We start from the raw sequence: 23,742 nt of genomic DNA on the forward strand, positions 1-23,742 counted from the left end.
AGCCATAAAGGGAGGTAATAAAGAACAATAGATGCAATAAAACATTGTAGTATATTCAGCAACAGCCAAACCTTTGACAAATGTTAAAGAAAGTAATTATCAGAAATAGAATTTAACAAGAAATTTATGCATTTTTATATTAATAACGGAAAATGTGACAGCCACATTTTAAACAAAATTAATTATGAGCTTTGAAACTATATTTGCTATCACTAAAATGATCACGAATAATTGTGCTGAAATATAACATCTGTTCTTATATAATACTTGTGTACAGGCTTTATTATATTCGTTAATATTTGACCTTTATGTATATGACTGTATATCAGATTGTTTTACCTTTTGTATTGAATGTATAGATCAGCAAAGTATTAAAGTATTGAAGTATTGATTTTGAAGTATATAAATGCTTTTTGCATAAGCATTATATTTTACATTTGTTCGTTATAAAGTTTGTATTATATGTCACTCTTAAAGATTTACCTAACTATAATTTCCTTAACCCCATTTCACCAGGGCCATTTTTTTGTGGACAAAAGTGTGCTGTACAACTTTTCGAAAATATTTTATTTATATAATTTCTTCTGTTTTTTTTTTTTTTTTATATTCTTGTATCGGGCGATAAACATTTAACTACAACTACTCGTCCTAAAACCTATAGGGCAAAAGTTTAGTAGTGGTTTTTCTTCGTTTAATTAAACAGTATTTGCCCAGACTATCATTTACACATTACACGAAAAAGGAAAAGTTTAAATCAGAAATTATGAATGAATCTGAAAATCCCTCTTCAAAACCGAAAAAGTTCTTTGACAGAGACATTCAGGATATAAAATCTTTGAACTTTTGGCGAGCAGTTTTCGCCGAGTACGTTGGGACATGGATACTGTTCCAGTGGACAATCGGGTCCGCCCTGCACTATCCAGATGAAGACGCGTCACCGCCGGATATACTTACGGCTGCTTTATGTACCGGATTTGTTGTTGCTGTTGTGATAAATGCACTTTTGAATGTTAGTGGCGGGCACTTGAATCCTGCGGTATCAATAGGATTTCTCGTGCTAAGGAAAATCACGTGCCTTCGTTTTGTTTTCTACGTTATCGCGCAGTGCCTTGCGTGCCTCTCCGCCATTGCTATTTTAAACCAGATGACTCCACAGGATATGGTCGGATTGCCAGCGCTTATCAGCCCAGCGGCGGGGGTCACAAATGTACAAGCGTTTTTCTTTGAGTTCTGTATCGCCTTTTTTCTTCTGTTCGCTATAGCTGCATTCATTGACGGCAAACGGAAGGACGATACGTCACCGGCGCCGTTCTACGTTGGTCTGATAGTTGTGGGAAATATACTATTTTCTGTGAGTAAATTTTTGTTTATCTTAGCCATGTTTTATATATTTTCCAGTGGAAGAAAATGACTTGTATATGGTCCATGTTCTTTTAAAAGTTTTTTTTTCTTTGCAAATACGACTTCAGTTAAAAGATACTTTAGGATTCTTACTCCATAGTTGTTGTATATTTTAACACTTACTCTGCTAAATTTCTATAATAAACTTGTCCATCTTTCAATTTGGACAGTACCATTAACTGTTAAAGGGGGTGCTTACCGAAAATATACTGGCTGAATGGCGAACAGTGCAGGTCATGATCAGGCTGCACGGATGTGCAGGCTGAACATGATCTGCATTGGTCGCAAAGGCAAAATCAATCGTGCCCAGCATGATAAGGGTTAAGAAACGACCATTAGAAAATCAGGGATGTGGGGACTGGCAGAAAGACGATAAAATGTTCCTGCTCCAAAATTTTAAGTAAAAAATTAAACTGACATCAGTTTCAGGTAAATGGTATGATTTCAATTGAAACAAAGATTTATAAAAAAAAAAAAACTTTGATCAGTAACCATACCATAATTTCCTTCCCCACAAAACCTTAAAGGGACTGGCCTCCAGGTCGTACGAAAAGAAAGGAAAAGGAAAATTTTAAGATAATCCGGAAATTATTGCTATATTTCTTTAGACGGCATTGAAACGTAATTACTGACAGGTTATATGTAATGGAATAGGTTGTTTTTACTTTTTTTTTCATTCAATATCGAATAGCGTTTGTTACGAGACAGTGGCGATAAATTGCCTTAATTATATAATCGATCGTTAAATGAGAATTTCAAAACTTCAATTTTAAATAAAGATCATTTACAGCCAAAATTCAACAAATTCAGATTAGAAAGAGAGCTGAAATAGTGTCATTTATCAAAGTAAAGTTTCATTCAAAGTAAACAAATAATCAGGTGCAAGTTTCTCAATAAACAAGTCAGCCTGACTCAAAACCCCATCCCCTGATTTCCTGACGGTCGTTTACATTAAATGATAAATTTAAAGTTATGCGTTGTGTTTTATATAGCGATTCGTTGCTGATAAGTCTATTTTTCTTATTTTAAACTAGCAAATTTATATTCAAATGATATATCAGTTTAAATCAGGGATCTGTTAATCAAAACAGACTTATATCTAAAAAGATAGAAACATTATCGCGTTTCAGTGTGATGGATAATTTGGGCGAAATTTACATATGTAAGGACCTGTGTATATGGTGTACATGTGTTATAACACTTGAGGATCACGCCCATTTGATATATTTGAACTGGCATATCATAGTAGCCGCACCCCCCACCCCCCCCCACCCCCACCCCCATTGAAAGTAAAAACCACCAAATAAGACAACTTATAAGCAGTTATGATAGTACACATCGATTTCTCCTCTTCAATTTGATGTAAAATATTTTATTGTTTTTAAAGTATCACCATCACTTACATTGAGCGTATAGTGAAACCACTAAAATTTACATTTTCTTTCACATTAGAGGCAAATAAATCAGGTTTTACCATGTATGACAACTTATTAGCACATATGTAGATGTTTTTACCCTTATGAACAAGATGATCATATGAGCCGTGCCATGAGAAAACCAACATAGTGGCTTTGCGACCAGCATGAATCCAGACCAGACTGCGCATCTGGTCAGGATCCATGCTGTTCGCTAACAGTTTCTCTAACTGTAACAGACTTTAAAAGCGAACAGCATGGATCCTGACCAGACTGCGCGGATGCGCAGGCTGGTCTGGATCCAGGCTGGTCGCAAAGCCACTATGTTGGTTTTCTCATGACACGGCTCATATATTTACCATATTAATAAGGTGAAAGCTTCTTGAATCCATTTAACGTTAAAGTCAATCAAGAAACTAAAAACTGGTGCATTTCTTCAAGCTCTATTGTAACTTACACGGTGTTAATTTACAGAACTACGTATCAAATCTTGTGATATGAAATGATAACGTTCATAATTGTTTAATTTTAATAATTAGAAAAAGGGAACAAAATAGAATATATTATTTTCACCCAACTGTTTAAGGTTTAGGAGTAATCATTAAAACACAGAACCATTTGATAAACGAACAACATCTTTACCAACAATCTACCTGACCATTACATGTTTCGCCGTACGACATGTCCCTTACGGTGGATACTTAAACTATTCTGAAAAAGTTGTCCTCCTTTATAAAATGAATGCCATTTGTAAAGAAATAAAAATAAACAATTGCTGAAAACTATGTTCCAACTAGTTATTTGAAATTTCAGCACTGGAATATAATTGCAAATGCATCAAAACAAAGATACATTGTATGTAACAATTCCTTAAAATTGTGATTTTTTTAAAGGCATTGAACTGTCTTAAAAACTGGCTCCTTTATCATTGTCTTTTTCCGGAATTCAATGTATATGATTAGTAAGTTGACAATTGTTTTGTAAAGTAATATACATGGTTTTTTTTTTTATATGCTGTTCAATTTTCATGTAAAACAACTCTTTCTTTCTATGATTTGGTGTTGTTTGAATATTTTTTCTCGAACTGGTAATTAAGCGTTATCAGTTTAATGTGCGTGCTTGTTTTGCTAACATGGGTGTTAAATTAAGTTTGTTTAACTGATCTTTTTAAGCTGGTATTGCAAATGTCTGTGTCAGATACCGTATTACTTAGTTTATTACATTTTTATCATATTTTTAAAGAGCAAACCTATAGGCTTGTAAAGTTACACACAGAAAAGTATTCAAACAAAATAGGAATACATGTATCTTCATATAAGTCTCGTTTTTTATCGAGGAGGAAAATTACTTATTGCTTTCATTTTTTTTAAAGTACTGCATATAAAACAATCATCGGGTTTCAACGATTAGCCGTCTTTTTATGACGGAATTTAAAGTTTCAAAACAAGAGGAAAGTTAGAATTTTATCTAAATATTTTCATGTTACATGAAAACACGAATTCCGTAACATTAAAACCGAACTTAACGTTGTTCATGATTTTACAGAAATAACATTTTATATGTATGTATTAAGTAACGGCATTTTTAACCGGAAAAGGCCAGAAAGAACTTATATGCACATGGTTATGATCCTTTCTACGGGATAATGATTATTATTATGCGAGTTTAGTTTCAATGTATTGCCTAAGGCGATATCAGAATCGATGCGAATTATTGATATAAGGCAGAGAATACTCGATATTTATCGAGGATAATTTTGTGATGATATCGATACCAAAATTCAGGGTACAGTAGGGGGAAAAAGGAAATGGAAATGTCTGACGAATTTCAAATTTATGCTCTGGTGCTTTCATTTTCGTTGAAAAGATTCTTTCGACGGGTTGGTATTACCGTAGGAGTTCTGTTTGAAAACAACGAAAAAGACCGAAGCTTTAGAATCCCATGGAACTTTTACCCAGCTTTCTGTGCGAGTAATTGCAAATGCACGGTCAAGCTGAGAACCAGCTTTTGCAATATATAAACCCAAAGAGACTCTTTCTAAATGAAAGTTTTATTTGCTTAACTGGTCGATGGTATGCAAGTATAATGTACTTGACAGAAAAATTTCAGTCTCAATTACATTGAATATTAGCATAACAAATGGTGTACTGACTGACTTTTACAAAAGACTTACCTTGTTAGTTGACTATGACACAAAACTCAGGTAGATATTAATGTAAATAATCAAGTAGCTATTATATTACAGTGTAGTTTGGAGGGGTATCAAAGCCCAAGAGATTAATTATATGCTGTCGTGTATGTATACTCTGGTAGTATCTGTTATATATAACACGGCAGTTTAATGTAAATTTTATGATAAAAAGAAATATATTGCATATCAAACTCCCAGTAGTGATTATACCCCAGGCGCGACATTACTCACTTCCGTTTACAAAAAGCAACTGACCATGAATATCGCAATTTCTTATTTTCGATTTCATTCATAATTTTAACATGACATCAGGAATTTAACTGACCAATCGGAGAGCTGCATTTTCGAGTACCTGCCATTAACAAAGCATTTTCACAATGAACATAATTATAGTGACTTTAAAAATAAATTAAACATCACACGTTTTCAGAAATTAAATTTAGTTTTTCAAACACACATGCCTTAGAGGATGCTGCCAACAACAAAATTAAAAAGTTTCATTGAACGGTTATATGGATTTGATACCTATGGTTTTAATGTAAAACAGGAAGTCTATGATAAAGTCCGAGTAAAATGTAACCATTACCCAAGTAAACGCAATGTTTCGGACACGTTAAAATTAAGTTTTTATTTAATTTTCTTACCCATATTAGCCTTAAATCTCTGAAAAAAAACCTAAACAATTTCAGTAACTAAAAATATAATATCAGTCGGTGAAAAGAGCAGAACAACGGGTTATCAAAATCCTGGTTTACATAACCGTTTGCCTGCTGGCGGCATTGCGACCAGAGCAGACCAAGGTCAGACTGCGCGTCCGTGCAGGCTGATCTCTCTATTCAGTCAATAAATTTTCAGTCAACACCCCTTTGAATGATAACTGGAACTGCCCAAATTGAATGATGGACCAGTCCATTTTAGAAATGAGGCAGGATAAAGGTTGAAGGGGGACCAGTGCGTAGGAGATTCTCAGACTGACTAAGGAGTAACGCACTAGCAAAAGAAGCACGACATCGTGAGTTAGAAGACATGCAACGAACAATAATTTTTACAATATTGTCGCATTATCAAACTATTAGGTATCTTGTAACAAGTATACATTTAGAGATGAGCATAGCTTCCCAAAATATATCTACTTATACAAATTACATAATCATCGGGAACGTTTAGATCGTTAAATTTATACGATCATTTGATATCTTGATTTGAATACGAAACAAATTTGCTTTTTTTGAAATTTGCATTTGCCCAAAGCAGATAATATTTCAACACTAATGGTATTTTCAAAAAATGCCAGTAATGTCTATAATGCATTTGTCAATTAAAAGTCCTAGAAAAATATTCGCGCATGCGTTTATGATGAGTTGGGATAAAACATTTAAGATAATAAACAAAAACTCGCGTAAAATGTCAATATGCAGATGTTGTTGATCACATGACTAACCACACTTCTCTCTTGTTGTCATGATATATGAGATTGCACCAGGCGGATTCAGGTGGGCGCCCCTCGCACCCTATCCCCCGCACATCGTCCTAAAATCTGTCAAGCGTAAGTTCTCAACATTTAAAAGTTAAAATCATAACATTTTTCCGCTCGCTTTGCTGCATATAGGAATTTTTGCATCCTCCTTGAAAGACTACAATGTATGCATTTGATAACATAGCATATGATGTCACTTTCATTCATTATAACCAGTTACAGTGTAGTGATATTCCTATGAAACTGAAAGCTTAAAGAAAGCATACAAAACCTTTGCACGTCCCGCTCGCAATCCATGATAACACTACACTGCAACCACCTTAATCTTGGCAATGAACAAAACCTTTCTGCTTACGTAACATAATCAGTCACTATTCAGAGGAATGGATAACCCTATACAAATGAAAACTTAAGGTAGTAGAGGTGTAATAGAGTACCTCCTTTTTGAAGAGTATTCAATTCCTAACTAAACCATTTTACTGCAATTTCAGGGTAGTGTCAAGCCTACTGGACAATTTTTTTCTCTTATTTTCCATTTTTCTGGTATTTTACTTACTTTCAGATTTGATTGATTTATTGTACAAAAGGAAAAAATAATTTGATAAGCGATTTCTTGCTGATCCAAATTGATTTACTTCTAAACAGAAGGGGTAGAGTTACACATCTTCAAAATATTGAGTTACATGTGGTAAAGTTCTCTAATTTTGCTTTCACTTTAGATTACATATTGTGGAGAATAATTTAGGTAGGTTTTAGTCTGTCCAAGGCATTTTTGAATGAAGTAAGCAAAATGCAAAACAGAAACACAGGATTCGACCTTATTTTTTCTATGTTGAAGTTAGAATTCTGTATCATTAAGTCCGTGTACTTGAGGAACCCTAGATAAAATGATATTCATATTTTTAATTTGTGTTTTATAATTGTTTACCAACAGTTTGATGATTCTTTTATTAAAATTAATGGTAAAATGAATTCTTTGCGAACGTTTTGTAAAGTGGTCATCACTTTGAAATTTGTCTCTACTTGAGCTAGAGGAGATACCATAAGTTATACAAAATTTTGAAAAAAGGGCATGGTAAAAGTTGTTAAAAAATTGCAAAGCAGTGCGAAACACGGTCATCTTTAAGAATATACCAAGCAAATGCCATTTTGTAAACATTGTTATTACACCTCTACTACCTTAAAGCATAAAATTTCCAGCTTGCTTCGTTCGCATGTCTTCATTTAGTAGTGAGTGAACAGAGAAAGTCAATCACGTTTAACGTTTCTTTGTGTATCATGCAAAAAAAATTATTTAAATCACCAGCCCCTTAATCTTGGATCCGCCCCTGAATGAATCACAGTATCATTTACTATCTACAATACTCGGCTGCTTAGGCCTAAAAAATTCTTTGTTTCCGGTAACATTCTCAAAAATATTGGGTAGATAGGTCTGATTTTTTTTGGGGGGGGGGGGGGGGGGGTCTTTTTTTAAGTGAGACTTTTCGGAAATTATTTTTGTGTCAAAAAATGAATACAAATAAGGGGGTTATGACTTTAGAGCATCAGTAAGTTGATTTCTAACATCACTGACCATGTTTAAAGCATAAAAAGGACAGTTTTGCAACTTTTTGTTAAAAAGTTGAAAACAAATTTCTCTAAGGCCATAAAAACATTTAGGGTCGGGCCAAAAATTTAGGGTAGGTCGGGATACCGGAAACAAACATTTTTTTACGCCTTATGTATAATACCACAATAAAATGTAAATATTTCACAATGTAATTAATCACTTACAATATTTCTGTCTTCCTGTTATTATAATATTGCCAACATCATAGATTAAAAAACATATCATTAGCTAACAAAAGGCCATAAACAACAGAAAATATGACACAAACAATATTTCTTTTTTCAAAATAATTTCGCAAAAAAACTCAATAATTTTATCTGACCTCATTTTTACCAAATCAGGAAAAATACAGATATATAATTGTGTTCATATATTTATGTCTGATTAGTATTGTACAACATAGCACATGCGTTCCGCACAATGCAATTCAATATTTGAATTATACCGGTAATAGACTGGTTATATTAAACTAAATAACAAGTCATGTTAATATCACAAACATCTTTTTAATATAACACAGTTTATTTTCTACTTAGATGTCTCCCATGTCATCAATAAAATGCCGGAAGTAACGAAAATACCGTTCTTCAATCTTGCCATTAAAATGTCAGGAGCAAAGCAACATCCATTCTACAATGCTTACACAATAATTTCAGTAGCATCCACCATTTTCCATACTGACCTTATAATGTGAGAAACAGCTTACCTACTATTCTCCAATACTGACATTATAATGTGAAAACAACTTATCTGCAATGCTGACATTACAAATTCACAAACAACATAACAATAACTCTGCAATGCTGACATTATAATATGAGAAACAACTTAACTACAGTTCTCCAACGCTAGCATCATACTACGAGAGGCAACTGAAATACTGACATTAAAATGTAAGGAACAGCTTACCTACCATTCTCCAATACTGACGTTATAATGTAAGGAACAAGTTTCCTACCATTCTTCAATACTGGCATTGTAATGTAAGGAACAATTTACCTACCATTCATCAATACTGGTATTAAGTAGACAACTAACTACCATTCCAATATATGTAAGGAACAACTTACCTACCATTCTTCAATACTGGTATTATAATGTAAGGAACAACTTACCATTCCCCAATAATAATGTAAGGAACAACTTACCTACCATTCTTCAATACTGGTATTATAATGTAAGGAACAACTTACCTACCATTCTTCAATGCTGGTATTATAATGTAAGGAACAACTTACCTACCATTCCCCAATACTGGCGTTATGATGTAAGGAACAAGTTTCCTACCATTCTTCAATACTGGTATTATAATGTAAGGAACAACTTACCTACCATTCTTCAATACTGGTATTATAATTATCATTGATATTTATTGTTGTATAATGCCTTATCACATTATCAGAATTTTTGCTTATAAATGATTACGTTCACTTTCATGATAAGTCTACAATAACCTTCGTTGTTTTCAGTAGTTCGGAAATTTCTATGCATTATTTAATGGTTTGATCAGATTTCTACAGACGTTCTTATGGAAGACCGAAAGAGATTTGCAGAGTTGCTGTGATGTCCTGTTGCATATGTTCATAATATTGATGTTATTTTATTTTAGTCTATTGATTTGTTCAGATTTACGACGATAGCGACTTATACTATGGTTATCAGGTAACCCCTATGTTTTGAACAACCCGAATTTAATGTGCTCGTGCCCGCGTGAACACAAAAACAGATGGTAGAGGCATGCCTTCGTATGGCCCACAGTCCTGAAAAACCATTGGCACCGGCACACATACAAAGACAAAGACGCATATATTTAGATAAAATTCTTGAAACATTTAGACATTTTAACTACGAGTTGCGTACAACATCCTCCGTTGAATGATATAAGCTCCTGACTGTAACCAAATAGATACACTGCTTCAGATTATCCAATTTAATTGTGCATGCTTGCCAGATTTTCATTACTCAGCTGCGTATCTGCATAAAGTGTACAAGTGTCCTACCCTTCTCCAATACTTGCATTATAATGTCAGAATCAGCTTTTCTACCATTCTCCAATACTGACATTATAATGGCAGAATCAGTTTTTCTACCATTCGCCAGTATTCTCATTATAATGTCAGAATCAGCTTTTCTACTATTCTCTAATTCTGTCATAATGATGTCAGAATCAGCTTTTCTACCATTCTCCAATACTGTCATTATAATGTCAGAATCAGCTTTTCTACCATTCTCCAATACTGTCATTATAATGTCAGAATCAGCTTTTCTACCATTCTCCAATAATGTCAGAATCAGCTTTTCTACCATTCTCCAATACTGTCATTATAATGTCAGAATCAGCTTTTCTACCAGTCTCCAATAATGTCATGATCAGCTTTTCTACCATTCTCCAATTTTGTCATTATAATGTCAGAATCAGCTTTTCAACATTATCATGTCTCCGATACTGACATTATAGTGTTTACCTATATTCAAGGATTTCGATCAGCATATATGCCACAACCAACGTATGTTTTAGTGTAACTTCATTTGATAACTATATTGCAAGTATCCAGACAAGACAGAAAACATGATGGCAAACATTTCATTTTACTGTTGTTACTTTTTAAAGTTTAAGCTGATCATATATGTTCAAAAATTAAAGCTCTTATATACAAGAAATAGAAATATTGTTAGAACAAACAATTTTTAATACCTACTAGCTTTAAACAAATATTTTCACTTATTATTTACAATCACCAAGTTCGAAATATTAAACATAAATCTAGAAGTGTGTCTTTTTTATGCATTTGACACAGAAACAACAAAAAGAATGAAATATGCCATTTTAAGATTACGAACAAAAGTATGAATGTAAATGAAGTATCAAAGTTATGAAAAATGAGATGTTGATAATGGAAACCTGACCGGCTGTTTAACCTTTACTTTGCTTTTGTATGATTAAAGATGGTTATTTTAATGTTAGTCAAAATACTGGGAAGAGTTCAAACAGAAAAATATGGTGTCATATTTAATCGATATCAAGCAAAACGAGTGTCAAGTTGTAATAATATAATACATTTATTTAACTGCAAAGACAAGCCTCAACTTGGCTCAGGTGGATATCAGTACGACTATACTTGCGCGAGGGCGTAGCCCGAATGCTTATATAGACATAGGAGTGCTTAAAACAAGTAAAGAACGTTATTGCCGTTTAATGAATTGTTTACAACATGCAAAATACAATAAGTATTCAGTTGGTTAGATCAATTAATTAAATAAAATTAAAGACGTTAATGATGGTTTTTACAGCGACATTTAGTAAAATGACGTCAAACATCCATGGCGGTCCAATGACCGGTTATTATGCCAGCTTCCAGTAATTGGCCAGGGTTAAAGGATTCTGCCCTATACAGTAGTGTTACTATTTACAGTAAGGTACAAATGAGTTAATGCATAGTGTTTTATGAGATAGACCCAACTTTGACACTAATAAAACAATCCGATTGCCTCTTTTACGCCCATGTAAAGAATAAAAAAACAAGTATAATCGTCAATTAAACTTGTAGAAAATTTTGTGATTAAGAAAATGGAAAATTTAATGTCAGGCATTTACGTCTCCACAACTACCGCACCTCTTGCATTACCTATAATCAACCCTTTCACGATCTATCATTGCCTGCGAAAAAAGTGTGTACACCGTATGATAATATTAAAGCAAGTGTATCAATATGTTAATTGAATTTAGTTTTAAGCGGCACGATTAATTTTCTTATTGCATGACTGCGGCATTTTCCTTAGAAGTTTTGTGTTTTCTAAATTCTGGTATCGCCACGGTTAGCCGTGCTCTAAATTCCGTTGCACACGGGTATCGCTCACAGTTTTTTCTGTCTGGGATGCACATAAATTACTAGTAGCAAGTGTTGCTGTGATAAGGTATTGAGAATGATAAGCTATTTGAAATAATTTATTACTGTAATTCTGTAGTTTAATTCTCTACATCTTGATTTAAAACTTGATTTTTAAATAACATAAAAATATAACTGCAAAAATGATTATGATATTCTATTCAGTTTAAAATTCAAATTACGTTTCTGGCAAAGCTTTACAATTATGCTCTAATTTCATTGATACATCAAACCTTCTGCTTATCAGGTTTGTTGATAAAATTAGTCATGTTGGAATTGTTTACATTCTCTATTTCTCCGGGGTTCGTGACCTCGTTAGCGCCGCCCCCACCCCCTGGCAAATTCAAATTTTTAGCAGTTTAAATTAGTTTTGAAACTCTATTTCACAACTTTTTGCTTTAAAAATAATTACACCAATTGATAAAGAATGTTTCAATTTGTATTTATGCACTTTTTTATAACTTTTTTTCCCAGTAGGCCTAGTCTATTTAAAATTTTGAAAAAGGGATCTCTGATGTGAAGCATGCACAATTTTCCATCTTCTAGCTTTTAAATAAATATGGCAGTTGGGGGTTTATCATGAAATGTTTCTAAGGGAGGCTCAAGAGGGGAAATATTTTTAAATATTTCAAATTTAAGATATTTAAAACGTGTTCAGTTTACTGTTTTTAATCATGCAATAAATCAGTTAGACAATACATACGCGTGTGTTACCGGCGAGTATCATTATGCTTGGGAGAATCTCAGGGAACGTAATTTAATAGCAAACTCGCCTCTACGAGGCTCGTTTGCTACCCAAATTACGTTCCCTGAGATTCCCCCGCGCATGATGATACCAGCCGGTAACACACTTTTATGTATTATCTAACTTATACCTATTAAACATAGAAGACAGAAACTGTGTATCATTATGCAACAAAACCACAGTTTGTACGTCATGATTATTACGTCATTGTGTCAAACGTCATAGACACGCGCTGGAAAAAAAACTACAGGATGTTGATAATAATCTTTGGTCGCTGAAATAATGTATCCCAAACTGAGTTGTTGAATAAAATCATTGTTTGGAGTTCAGATGCGAAGGAATTACATCACGAGAGCGTAGCCTAGGTGATATATTAATATTCATTAATGAGACAAACGATGGTGTTTCTCAAAGTCCCGTTTTAAAGAAAACATTTTTATATTATTTTTTTACCAAAAACACATTTGTGTTCTATTTAAGACATAATCAAGGTTATATTTTGTGAATAAACAATGTTCAAACATTAATATTACGATGTAACATCTGTAACTCACGACGATAATTGTGTAATATATTAGTTAACGCATGTAACGTAGGTTGTCAAATTATCATAGGAAGGTCATGTCATTTATAAGTTAAAACAATGTCATTTTTTGTATATCCATCCATAAACATTTCATATAGCATGCCTAGAGTTTTCAAAATTGTGACTTGCGTAGGCATTCTCTGAAGATGGATGACTACCATGTTAAACGTTATCTACTAGGTGCCACAAGAAAGACTTGCCCGGTAGTCACCCTTGATAGGCCCTTTATAGTGAAATAAACGAGGTCAAAGGTCATTTGGTGCATATTTTCACGTGTGTCACATAAAATACCTTGTATCTTGGTCATTTATCGGTGTAGAATAACAACAATGGTATCAAAATAAAGCCAGGACTTTGTACATGTATTAACAAACACCTAATTAAAAAAATTCTCATTTGCATACTTATAAATATTCATGAAAACTTAAAAAAAGGGCAGATAATTCGTTAAAAATGTTATTTTCAAATAATTCAAAGATCAGATCTTCACTATTTGGGTTTATAAATGGACTAAAATAAGCAATATTACATATGAAACATTTCTTTATATAAATATATATCTATTTGTAGCATTATTTATTGTTTGCAAGAGTAAATACTGTCAAAAGTGGGTGGGGTATATAAATCATTAAAAAAACAAATATTAAAAAAACTGACAATATTTACATATCTCACATATAAACCATATTTTGAGATAGTAAGATGTTTTGATCTTGGAATAATGTTCTTCATAAATATTAATTAAGAGTTTTTCAGCTCATTTGCATACTCATGATTATTAATTAAAATGTATCAAATATGCATTTAAAGCGTTTATTTAGTACACATATATCTGTTCTTAACCATTGATAAGAATCTAATCAGTTTTATAAATATCCAAGTAAAGCTTGTAAATATTCCATGCATTAAGAATATAATTAGTATGTAACACTTCTTCAAATACTGCACAACGTAGGTCACTCAGGTCAATCTTGCTCATAGTCTTATCTCTATACATAATACCAGGGGATAGGAAATTGTTTTAAAAATGTCACAACTTTATTGTCCTCGTTGCCATGTACATTTCTACAGTTGGTATATAAATAGCCTCGCATGCACATTCAAACATGCAAACCTGGTTGGATCGGTAGCATTTGTACATTGAACTGCCACACTTCGCCTTGCAATCCACATTAGTATATGATAATGTTACTCCGGGTATTATAGGAATACAGTCATACATGTCACCCGTGGTATCCTTTGTATGCATGCAAACTTAGATCCATTATTTTACGCTATCAATGCAAAACTGTGAAGCGTAATTAGTATATGTCCAAACTGGCATATATGTATAGCTATTATGGTCTGTCTATATACACATGATACACATGTGGTCAGTCTGTATAACCCTAATACCCAAAATAGCCTGCATCTATACCTAAGGTACCGATAGTTGCCTCTTTGTATGCCACGGACAATCATAGTGTATCTGTATGTATCACTAACCTGACCTGTATGTATATCCATGATACCCAGAGTGACCTGTATACCTTGGACACATTGGAGGTTTTTCTGTATACCAAGGATATCCGCATTGGCATACATATATAGCCCCGATAGCCTGTATGTATACAATGGATACCACGAGAGGCCTGTTTGTACACCTAGGGTACCCAGAGTTTTCTGTATATATAACCAGGAAGACCTATATACCCAGTATACAAAGAGTGGTCTTTATGTAAAGCAAGTTTACAAATAGCGGTACCCAGGATCCAATAGTGGTCTGTTTTTATTTTATTTATTTTTTGGGTTTTACGGCGCACCAGCACAGTATAGGTTATATGGCGCCAAACAGGACTACAAATTTTGGTTTCACATCTCATTTACATCGAAATAAAAACATGAGGTATGAAATCAAAATTTGCATACCTGCTGGAATCACAGAGTTACAGCAAAACCTAGTATTAAGACCCTATTAGTCGCCTCTTACGATCATGCAAGGGTAAGGCAGTGGTTCCAATTCTCTTCATACATAGATCGTCCCAGAATAGCCAAGAAGACCTGACAGTATACCAAGGATACCCAGACAGACCTGCCTCTATACCTTAGGGTACACCTGTGGCATGTATTTATACCCAGGATATTCATAGTGGTGACATTAAGTAAACGGTCAGGATGGCCTGTTTGTATACCCAGGATACTCAAGGTGGCACTCAGGTGACCTGTCTATATACCAAGCATACTCAACGCATATACTGGCCTAGTGTATAGCAACGATGGTCTGCCTGTATACCCAGGTTTTTTTTTACCCAGAAAGGCTTATATGTAAAACCGGGATATCCATAATAGCCAGTATATATGGCCACGGTAATGTTTGTATATCCAGGCTACACAGAGTGGCATGGCTCTATACCTTGTATACATAGGTAACCTGTCTGTATACCAATGCCATCCAAAGTTGCCTGAATGTATAGCCATGATGGCATGTCTATTTACCCAAGATACCCAGAATGGTGTGTATGTAAATCGAAATACACTTAGTAGCCTATATATAAAACTGTATAGCCAGGATGACATGCCTTTATACCCAGAATATCCAGAGTTGCAAGGAAACTCTGTTGGCCGTTCTGTATGTCCAGAATACCCAGAATTCCCTGTCTGTATATTCAGTATACCAGTATTTGCCAGTATGTATACATGTGTAGCCAATGTGACCTGTCTGTATGCACAGAATACCCAGACAGGCCTTTCTGTATACCCATGATACCCTTAGTGACCTGTGTGTATAGCCAAGGTACCCTTAGTGGACTGTATGTATATCCAGGGTAGCTATGCATGTATGCACAAAACACGCAGAGTGAATGATTGTATAACTATGATACCCATAGTGGTATGTACATGTATGCATATCCAGGATAATTTTCCTGTATAACTAGGAGACACCCATTTTATCTGTCTCTATATCCAGGCTACCTATTGTTGCCTATATGTATAGCCAGGTTTTCCCTAGATGTCTGTATGTATAGCAAGAAGGGCCAGTCTGTATACACAGGATACCCAGAGTGGCATGTCTGTATACCCTCGATACCGATAATGACATCAATATTTTGCCCGGATGGCGTGTCTGTAAGCAAATGATACCAAAAATTGCTTGACTCTATATCACTGATATACAGTTTGAGTGTCTGTATCCTAAGAATATCCATAGCAGCCTGTATGAAAAGCCAAGTTTGCCTGCCGATATACTGAAGATATCCATAATTGCCTTCTGGGGCCTCCGTGGCCGAGTGGTTAGAGTCGTTGACTTCAAACCATTTGCCCCTCATCGATGTGGGTTCGAAACCTCATTTGGGGCGTAGAATTCTTCACGTGAGGAAGCCATCCAGCTGGCTTACGGAAGGTCGGTGGTTCTACCCAGGTGCCCGCTCGTGATGAAATAGTGCACGGAGGGGCACCTGGGGTCTTCCTCCACCATTAAAGCTGGAAAGTCGCCATATGACCTAAAATTGTGTCGGTGCGACGTTAAACCCAACAAAATAAATAAAAATAAAATAAATAATTGCCTTCTCTATACCTCTAGATACATCTATACCTTTAGTATACTAGTATACTAATGATACCAATTTAAGCTATCCTGTCTGTAAACCCAGTATATGTTTTATGTAGTATATTGTTTAATTAACCGTCAAAATACTGCGAAACCTTACATAAAACCTTTTGTACATTCTCCAGTATATTAGAGAAACTGAACACACTGATTTCTTGACGGCCATAGTGAAAAATGGCTGTCTTATTGGTTGTCCGAGATGGTGTCAACCTGATTTAAAATAGTAATATTTTTTCAAACACAATACTAAACTAAACTGCATAAAACAACTATGTAAACTCTATAATGTATGCAAAGAAACCTTAACATATTGACTTTTGGCAGCCGTTTTGAAAAATGTGCGCCATATTGGTTATCTGAGGTTGCCTACATGGCGTATGGTCTTTTATCAATTGTATTTATCAATCTTAATACTGCAATAAATTACATTAAAACATATGTAAACGCTCATATATATGGATACTTTTGAACATAAACAACGTACTTACCTTTGATGGTCATCTTGGTCGCCATTTTGGAAAAAAATGGCAGCCATATTGGCTGTATGACATAGGTTCACATTTTGAAATAGCCGGCAGGTAATACCTAATACAAAAGAAATGCCTTGCTTTTGTGAAAAAAAACAATTGTGCTAAAAATAACTGTTGGTCAGAAGTCAACTCACCCCACCCACTTCAAGCAGTTACTACACATAAAACACATATGATGGCGATATAAACAGCTGCATTTATCAATAGATAAGTATCCCACATATCATTTGTTACCTTTCTGCTTTCCAAATCTTGAAAATTATATATATAAGACAATAAATATTGTACAGCTGTACATACATGCCAATTTTATCGTAATTTTGTACGATTTTGCCGCTTTCATTAATATTAATTAATATGCAAATGAGCTAATTTGCATATAATGATTCTATTTCATAGTTAAATACATTGGCTTCAATTAAATACCACTTTTGCTCACCTATTTCATCAAATGGCGAAGATATGATGCCATATAAGTGAAATTTGTAAAAAAATTGCACTTAATGACCTTTGACCTTTTTTCTTGACCTTAAATTGACCTTAGGATTGTGACTACCGGCATCAGTGAACTACTTTTATCTTATACTTCACATATAACACATTAAAGTTGCATCTTCACGAAATGCCTACGTAGGTGTTATCCAGCCACATATATGAAAATAATTGGTAAACTAATAAAAATAAGTGCTATAAAACAAATGTCCATTTTATTTTTCATTCGTAATGATATATGTCCAGAAACCAGACGAGAAAAATGTAAGTGCCATGTCAACAATCTAAACAGAACAGATTTTTGAAATCCTCCAAAATGATATAGTTAAATCAATCATTTTGTTAATCTTTCTTCAGTACAAATACTTAATCCATGCTCTACCATCAGTCTTTCTGATGTCTCCGGACCTTGTTATTGTGTTTCAGTGCATTGCAACGTTCAATTACAGCAGTGCCTTCGAGACTTCTTCTGTTGACCGTTTTTTTTTTAGGTTTCGCCAGCTGGTGTAAGGTAACGGACCCGCAATTACAATCGGCAGTTTCCGTGCAATAACGTATCCTCCGTATATACGATTTCGGCATCCTTCGGTCAATGAACGGAAATTGCCGATTGTCGTTGCTGGTTCATTACCTTAAGAATATACATACGTTTATTTATCTGTGCTGTCAATGTCTTAAATGTTATCACAGAAAACCCTGTAGAATTGGAATTTTCTTTTCTAGGCGAGGACTTCGGGTGGTTGTATGAACCCTGCTAGGAACTTTGGTCCTGCTGTAATCACAGGAATGACAGACACTCAATGGGTAGGTGTTTCGTCCTCTGAATTCAGCTTCTGTTTAGCTTTGTTCCGTGATGAATGATTTGATATCCAGTCAGAATCAATGCTAGTATAACAGTGTACCTTGTTTCTAATTGGTTTGAGTTTTAGTCACATCGCCGGACACACTGTTATTGTGGCGACTTTCCTGCAAGTTTAACTCTCACTAGCGAGTGATGAAGCTCGAACCTAAAAGGTTTGGACTAGACAATGTTTATAGGAGAATGACTACGTTATTTTAGTCCTAAAGGCAATGCTGCAGCATTGCAAATATATGGTTGCAAAACCAGTACAAATACATTTGTGTATATTGAAACTATATTTAAAGTATTTTTCCGAAGATACAGAGCTGTGGTTCGACCGGCCTCTGCATACGGTTCAAAGTCCGCCACTTTCGTACCAAAGTGTAGCATTTTTTTTTGTTTGTTTTATGTATGTATTACTCTGCAAATAGTTAAATTTACTTCAGGTACCAGGTTTGGTTCATCGTATGAACTCATTTTTAATGGCAGATACAAATTTTTGACAAAACTGTCCAGCATATACTATTTCACATAAACACAAATAGTCCCAAAGCAGTACCTTATACATCGCATGTCGATTTGGATGAACTGCCATACGGTGATATCATTATATCGGCTACTTGTTTCTTTTCAGTACAATTTGTTTGCTGGTTGGTAACCAGTAGCCGGACAGGTCCAGTTTCCGGATACATGCAATAACCGCTTTATTGGCCGTTATTCATGCAGTTGTTTCATCTGTATCATTTGGATGTTTGTTTTTCATTTTTGTCAAATATATTTTGAGAAAATAATGGAGCCGAAATATGAAAATTTGTCCGGCTACTGGTTTCCAGCCAGTATATTCTTTTAGAATACAATTTTTGTATCAAAGTCTTTGTATTGTTTTACTTTAAGCTTTAAAAACATCAAACTCAGGCGGCCGGCAAGGAGTTTTCAGGATGCTGCCGATTTTGGTTAGTTTCTGTATACATGCGCTCAATATTCCAAGAAGCATACAACAAACCGGATACTAGATGTAGTTTTTCATGTAATAACCAAGTGATATAGCACGGGATTTTATCTTATGTTTCAGGTCTATTGGCTGGGGCCCCTTCTTGGAGGAGCGACGGGAGCTTTGCTATACGATAAATTTCTGTCGGCGGAAGCTATGTCCAGTTCACCTTGTGTAATGTGTCAAAGACAGAAATCAAGAGAACAGAAGACAACAGAATCGATAGCAGAATCAACCAATGAAAAAGAGCGCATGCTGACAACAGAAACATAACACAGCATTTCCGGTTACTTTTTATATAAAAAACCCACTATATCATGACTACTTATGTAAGTCGCCGGTTCATAGTATGTGCTATATGATTATTCTATATTCAACTGTGCTAATAGGTCAAACATTTAAAAAACACATGTAATAAAATAACTTATTGAATGACTTGCCGGGGTATTGCCTGTATTGCTTGGCTTGCCGGGGTATTGCGCGTATTGAATGACTTGCCGGCGTATTGCCTGTATTGCATGGCTTGCCGGGGTATTGCCCGTATTGAATGACTTGCCGGGGTATTGTCCGTATTGAATGACTTGCCGGGGTATTGCCCGGGGTTTTGCCCGTATTGAATGACTTGCCGGGGTATTGCCCGGGGTATTGCCCGTATTGAATGACTTGCCGGGGTATTGCCCGTATTGAATGGCTTGCCGGGTTATTGCCCGTATTGAATGGCTTGCCGGGGTATTGCCCGTATTGAATGACTTGCCGGGGTATTGCCCGTATTGAATGACTTGCCGGGGTATTGCCCGTATTGCATGACTTGCCGGGGTATTGCCCGTATTGAATGACTTGCCGGGGTATTGCCCGTATTGCATGGCTTGCCGGGGTATTGCCCGTATTAAATGACTTGCCGGGGTATTGCCTGTATTGAATGACTTGCCGGGGTATTGCCCGTATTGCATGGCTTGCCGGGGTATTGCCCGTATTGAATAACTTGCCGGGGTATTGCCCGTATTGAATAGCTTGCCGGTCAATACACAAAACAACTGACAAGTAAATAAGTGTGTAATAGTTAACATTTAATTAAGCGTATTTTGAAAATCTTGCTCAGTTCTAAAAACAACATAATGAAGACTTATTTTATATAAAAACAAAACGACACGAAAAGGTGTAAAATATGAGTTTTGCGTCTCCAGTCTTCCTGGAAGTACGGTGGTGATGTTAACCATGAATTACCTCTAATATGTTTGCACGTCTGTCATTCGATTAAAAGTATATAAGAATGGACAAACTGGGCTGCTTTCACTTATGTTTTTTTTTTTGAAAGTAAAAATAAATCTATCAAGAAACTTGTGGAACTATAATAGAAGGGTGATTGTTCCAGGAAAAAGATGTGCACGGTGTACTTTCTTCATCAGATCCACCCAAAATCTAAGCATCAATTTCGTCAAACGCTTATATCCGGAAGTTTATTTCGTTAACAATTTTCGAAAATCAAGGTTATTAATAAATCACGATATTTATGTAAATGTGGAATTATTTTTTTTTTATCTTATTTTGCAACCTTGGTATTACATTTCAATGTTTTACAAATTTGAAATTTATCGTGCGCTTGTCCTCATAATCATTACAGCGGACAATATAGAATGCATATATAGTAAATTTTCATATTTGTACCATAAATAATACACCGGATGTTTGGCACTATATTGGATTACATGGAAAAGCTTTGCAAATGATAATTTTTGAATAATTATGCAAATTCAGTAATATAATAGTACATCATTTATATTGGGTAAAGTGTAAGTTTTAAGTTATTTCAGACTGACTCGCTAGGGCCCAATAACACATGATATGGAAGGGAGATTAATGTTACATACATTCGTTTTAAAAAGTTTTAGGATTACCTCGCATACAACGAAAACAAGTTGATTCTCATTATACAATTTTCATACTCTTACGTTTTTGTTCAAATCAAATAAGAAATACTAGGATCTAGTGAAAAATACAACGAATATACAAGGTTGTATCAAGTGAATTTTCATTCTGGGATTTGCTGTGTTTGGAAATCGAAAATATATTACGTGCCCCGACTGATCTTCGGCTATTTTGCAAAGAACTTCAGTTTTAAATTTTATTCATTTTTACAGTTTTGCTATATGCATTTGTTCGTTTAATGTTTATCTAGAGTAGTTCGGATAACCAAAACTGATAAACATGTATCGAGACTTATAATATTTTTATATACTTTTGACAGTTGTACACTTTCCGTTTGAATGTTTTGCAATTACTTTAAATGTTCATTTTTGCATCGTTTTTCAACGCATGGACGACCTTTAGAATTATCTTAAATACACAATACTAGACTAGCCACTAGACTGATAATAATATATTTCTACATTTTTTCTTTTTTTTTTTTTTGACGAATTTAATTTCATAGAGACAAAAGCCAGTCTATTGTTAGAGATTTTCACAGAGGATGATATTGGACATAGGATATAGACTAACTCAGTTCACTATATTCAATCACAAAAATGTAAAAAGATATATCATAGTCTAGGAGCTAGTCTAACACAATAATTATTAAGGTAACAAATGTTATTTTGGAATGGAAGTATGAAGACCTCTACGAAACAGACAATGTATAATATGTAATACAGAGCAAAATACATATTTTCAAAATCACTATGTTGAATATTATGTGTATACATAAAATACAGCTGGAACTCGAATTACAAGGGATCGAGCGTTATAGTTTGAGATAAACGAAATTCGACATAAAATGATATGAGCCGCGCCATGAGAAAACCATCATAATGCATTTGCGACCAGCATGGATCCAGACCAGCCTGCGCATCCGCGCAGTCTGGTCAGGATCCCTGCTGTTCGCTAACGGTTTCTCTAATTGTAATAGGCTTTGAAAGAGAACAGCATGAATCTTGACCAGACTGCGCGGATGCGCATGCTGGTCTGGATCCATGCTGGTCTCAATTGCTCTATGTTGGTTTTCTCACGGCGCGGCTAATATTATGTGTACGTGTCTTCGAGATATCCAGAATCTTTAGATAAACAAGTTCGAGATATCGAGTTTCGACTGCAATTATATCCAAGCCGAACTTAATGAGAGGTGCAAACTATTTTACGGAGATATGTTATTACCTGGGAAACAAGAAATGTCTTTAAAAAGACAAACGTCGTAGATAATGTTTGGCGCATGAAAAATTCAGAATTAAACAGGATGTACAGACAGAAAATATTTTGATTTGCATATACGAATACATTATTCATTTGAAAATATTCCAACTAAGCAGCAAATTTAAATGATCAAGAGGTATCCTTTCAGTGATAGAAGGTCAAAATGATTTGACGTCCTGGGCTGATTCTGAAATAATTTCGCGTTGGGTCAGAATCCCCCATAAGTAACCCACTAGCACAATATGTCGACCAGCGTACAATTACTTGGACTGGAAAAGGCTAAAGCAGTTGACATGAAAACAAAACCCTAGCTTTTAAATCACTAGTAGTGACCCCCATAACTCTAATTACTTGATTAAGTTCTCAGTTTTAAAAAAAACTTAAAGCAAAAAACCAAACATTTGCAGATTGGGATACCGTCAATAATTGTCGAATTTTCTTTTTATTTGGGTAAAGTAATAGGTAAATACTCAGTACATAATACATGATGGAATAGTGATTTTTAAATTTAATTTGCACATTGTTGTTGTTTGCATAGTCATTATTTTCATGAAATTTAAAAATGTTCAGCTGACCTACTGACCTCCATTGGTGTTGTTATTGTTTTTGTCTGCACTTGCCAGAGCGAGGCTCCAGTTGGGAAAGACCCCAGGTGTCAAATTATGTAGGGAGTAACTCAGTTTCGTGAAATAATATTAAACAAAGAATTGTTAATTTGTCTGCTTTATTTTCACGAAGAACATGAATTCGCCGTGTGTGCGAAACCGCGTACAGTCCGACACCGGGTACACTGACTCTACAGTTACAA

General features: G+C 34.7%; 1 protein-coding gene across 1 annotated transcript; it reads left to right on the forward strand.

The window, feature by feature from the left end:
- Positions 1–638: 638 nt before the first annotated feature.
- LOC123559391 (aquaporin AQPAn.G-like) lies at positions 639–22,424 on the forward strand. The gene is made up of 3 exons (XM_045351150.2): positions 639–1,351; positions 18,643–18,723; positions 19,833–22,424. Exons 1-3 carry the CDS (start codon positions 764–766, stop codon positions 20,022–20,024), a joined length of 861 nt encoding a protein of 286 aa, XP_045207085.2. The 5' UTR covers positions 639–763; the 3' UTR covers positions 20,025–22,424.
- Positions 22,425–23,742: the final 1,318 nt, after the last annotated feature.

This window comes from Mercenaria mercenaria, chromosome 10 (assembly GCF_021730395.1).
Source record: "Mercenaria mercenaria strain notata chromosome 10, MADL_Memer_1, whole genome shotgun sequence".
In the NCBI taxonomy this organism is placed as follows: domain Eukaryota; kingdom Metazoa; phylum Mollusca; class Bivalvia; order Venerida; family Veneridae; genus Mercenaria; species Mercenaria mercenaria.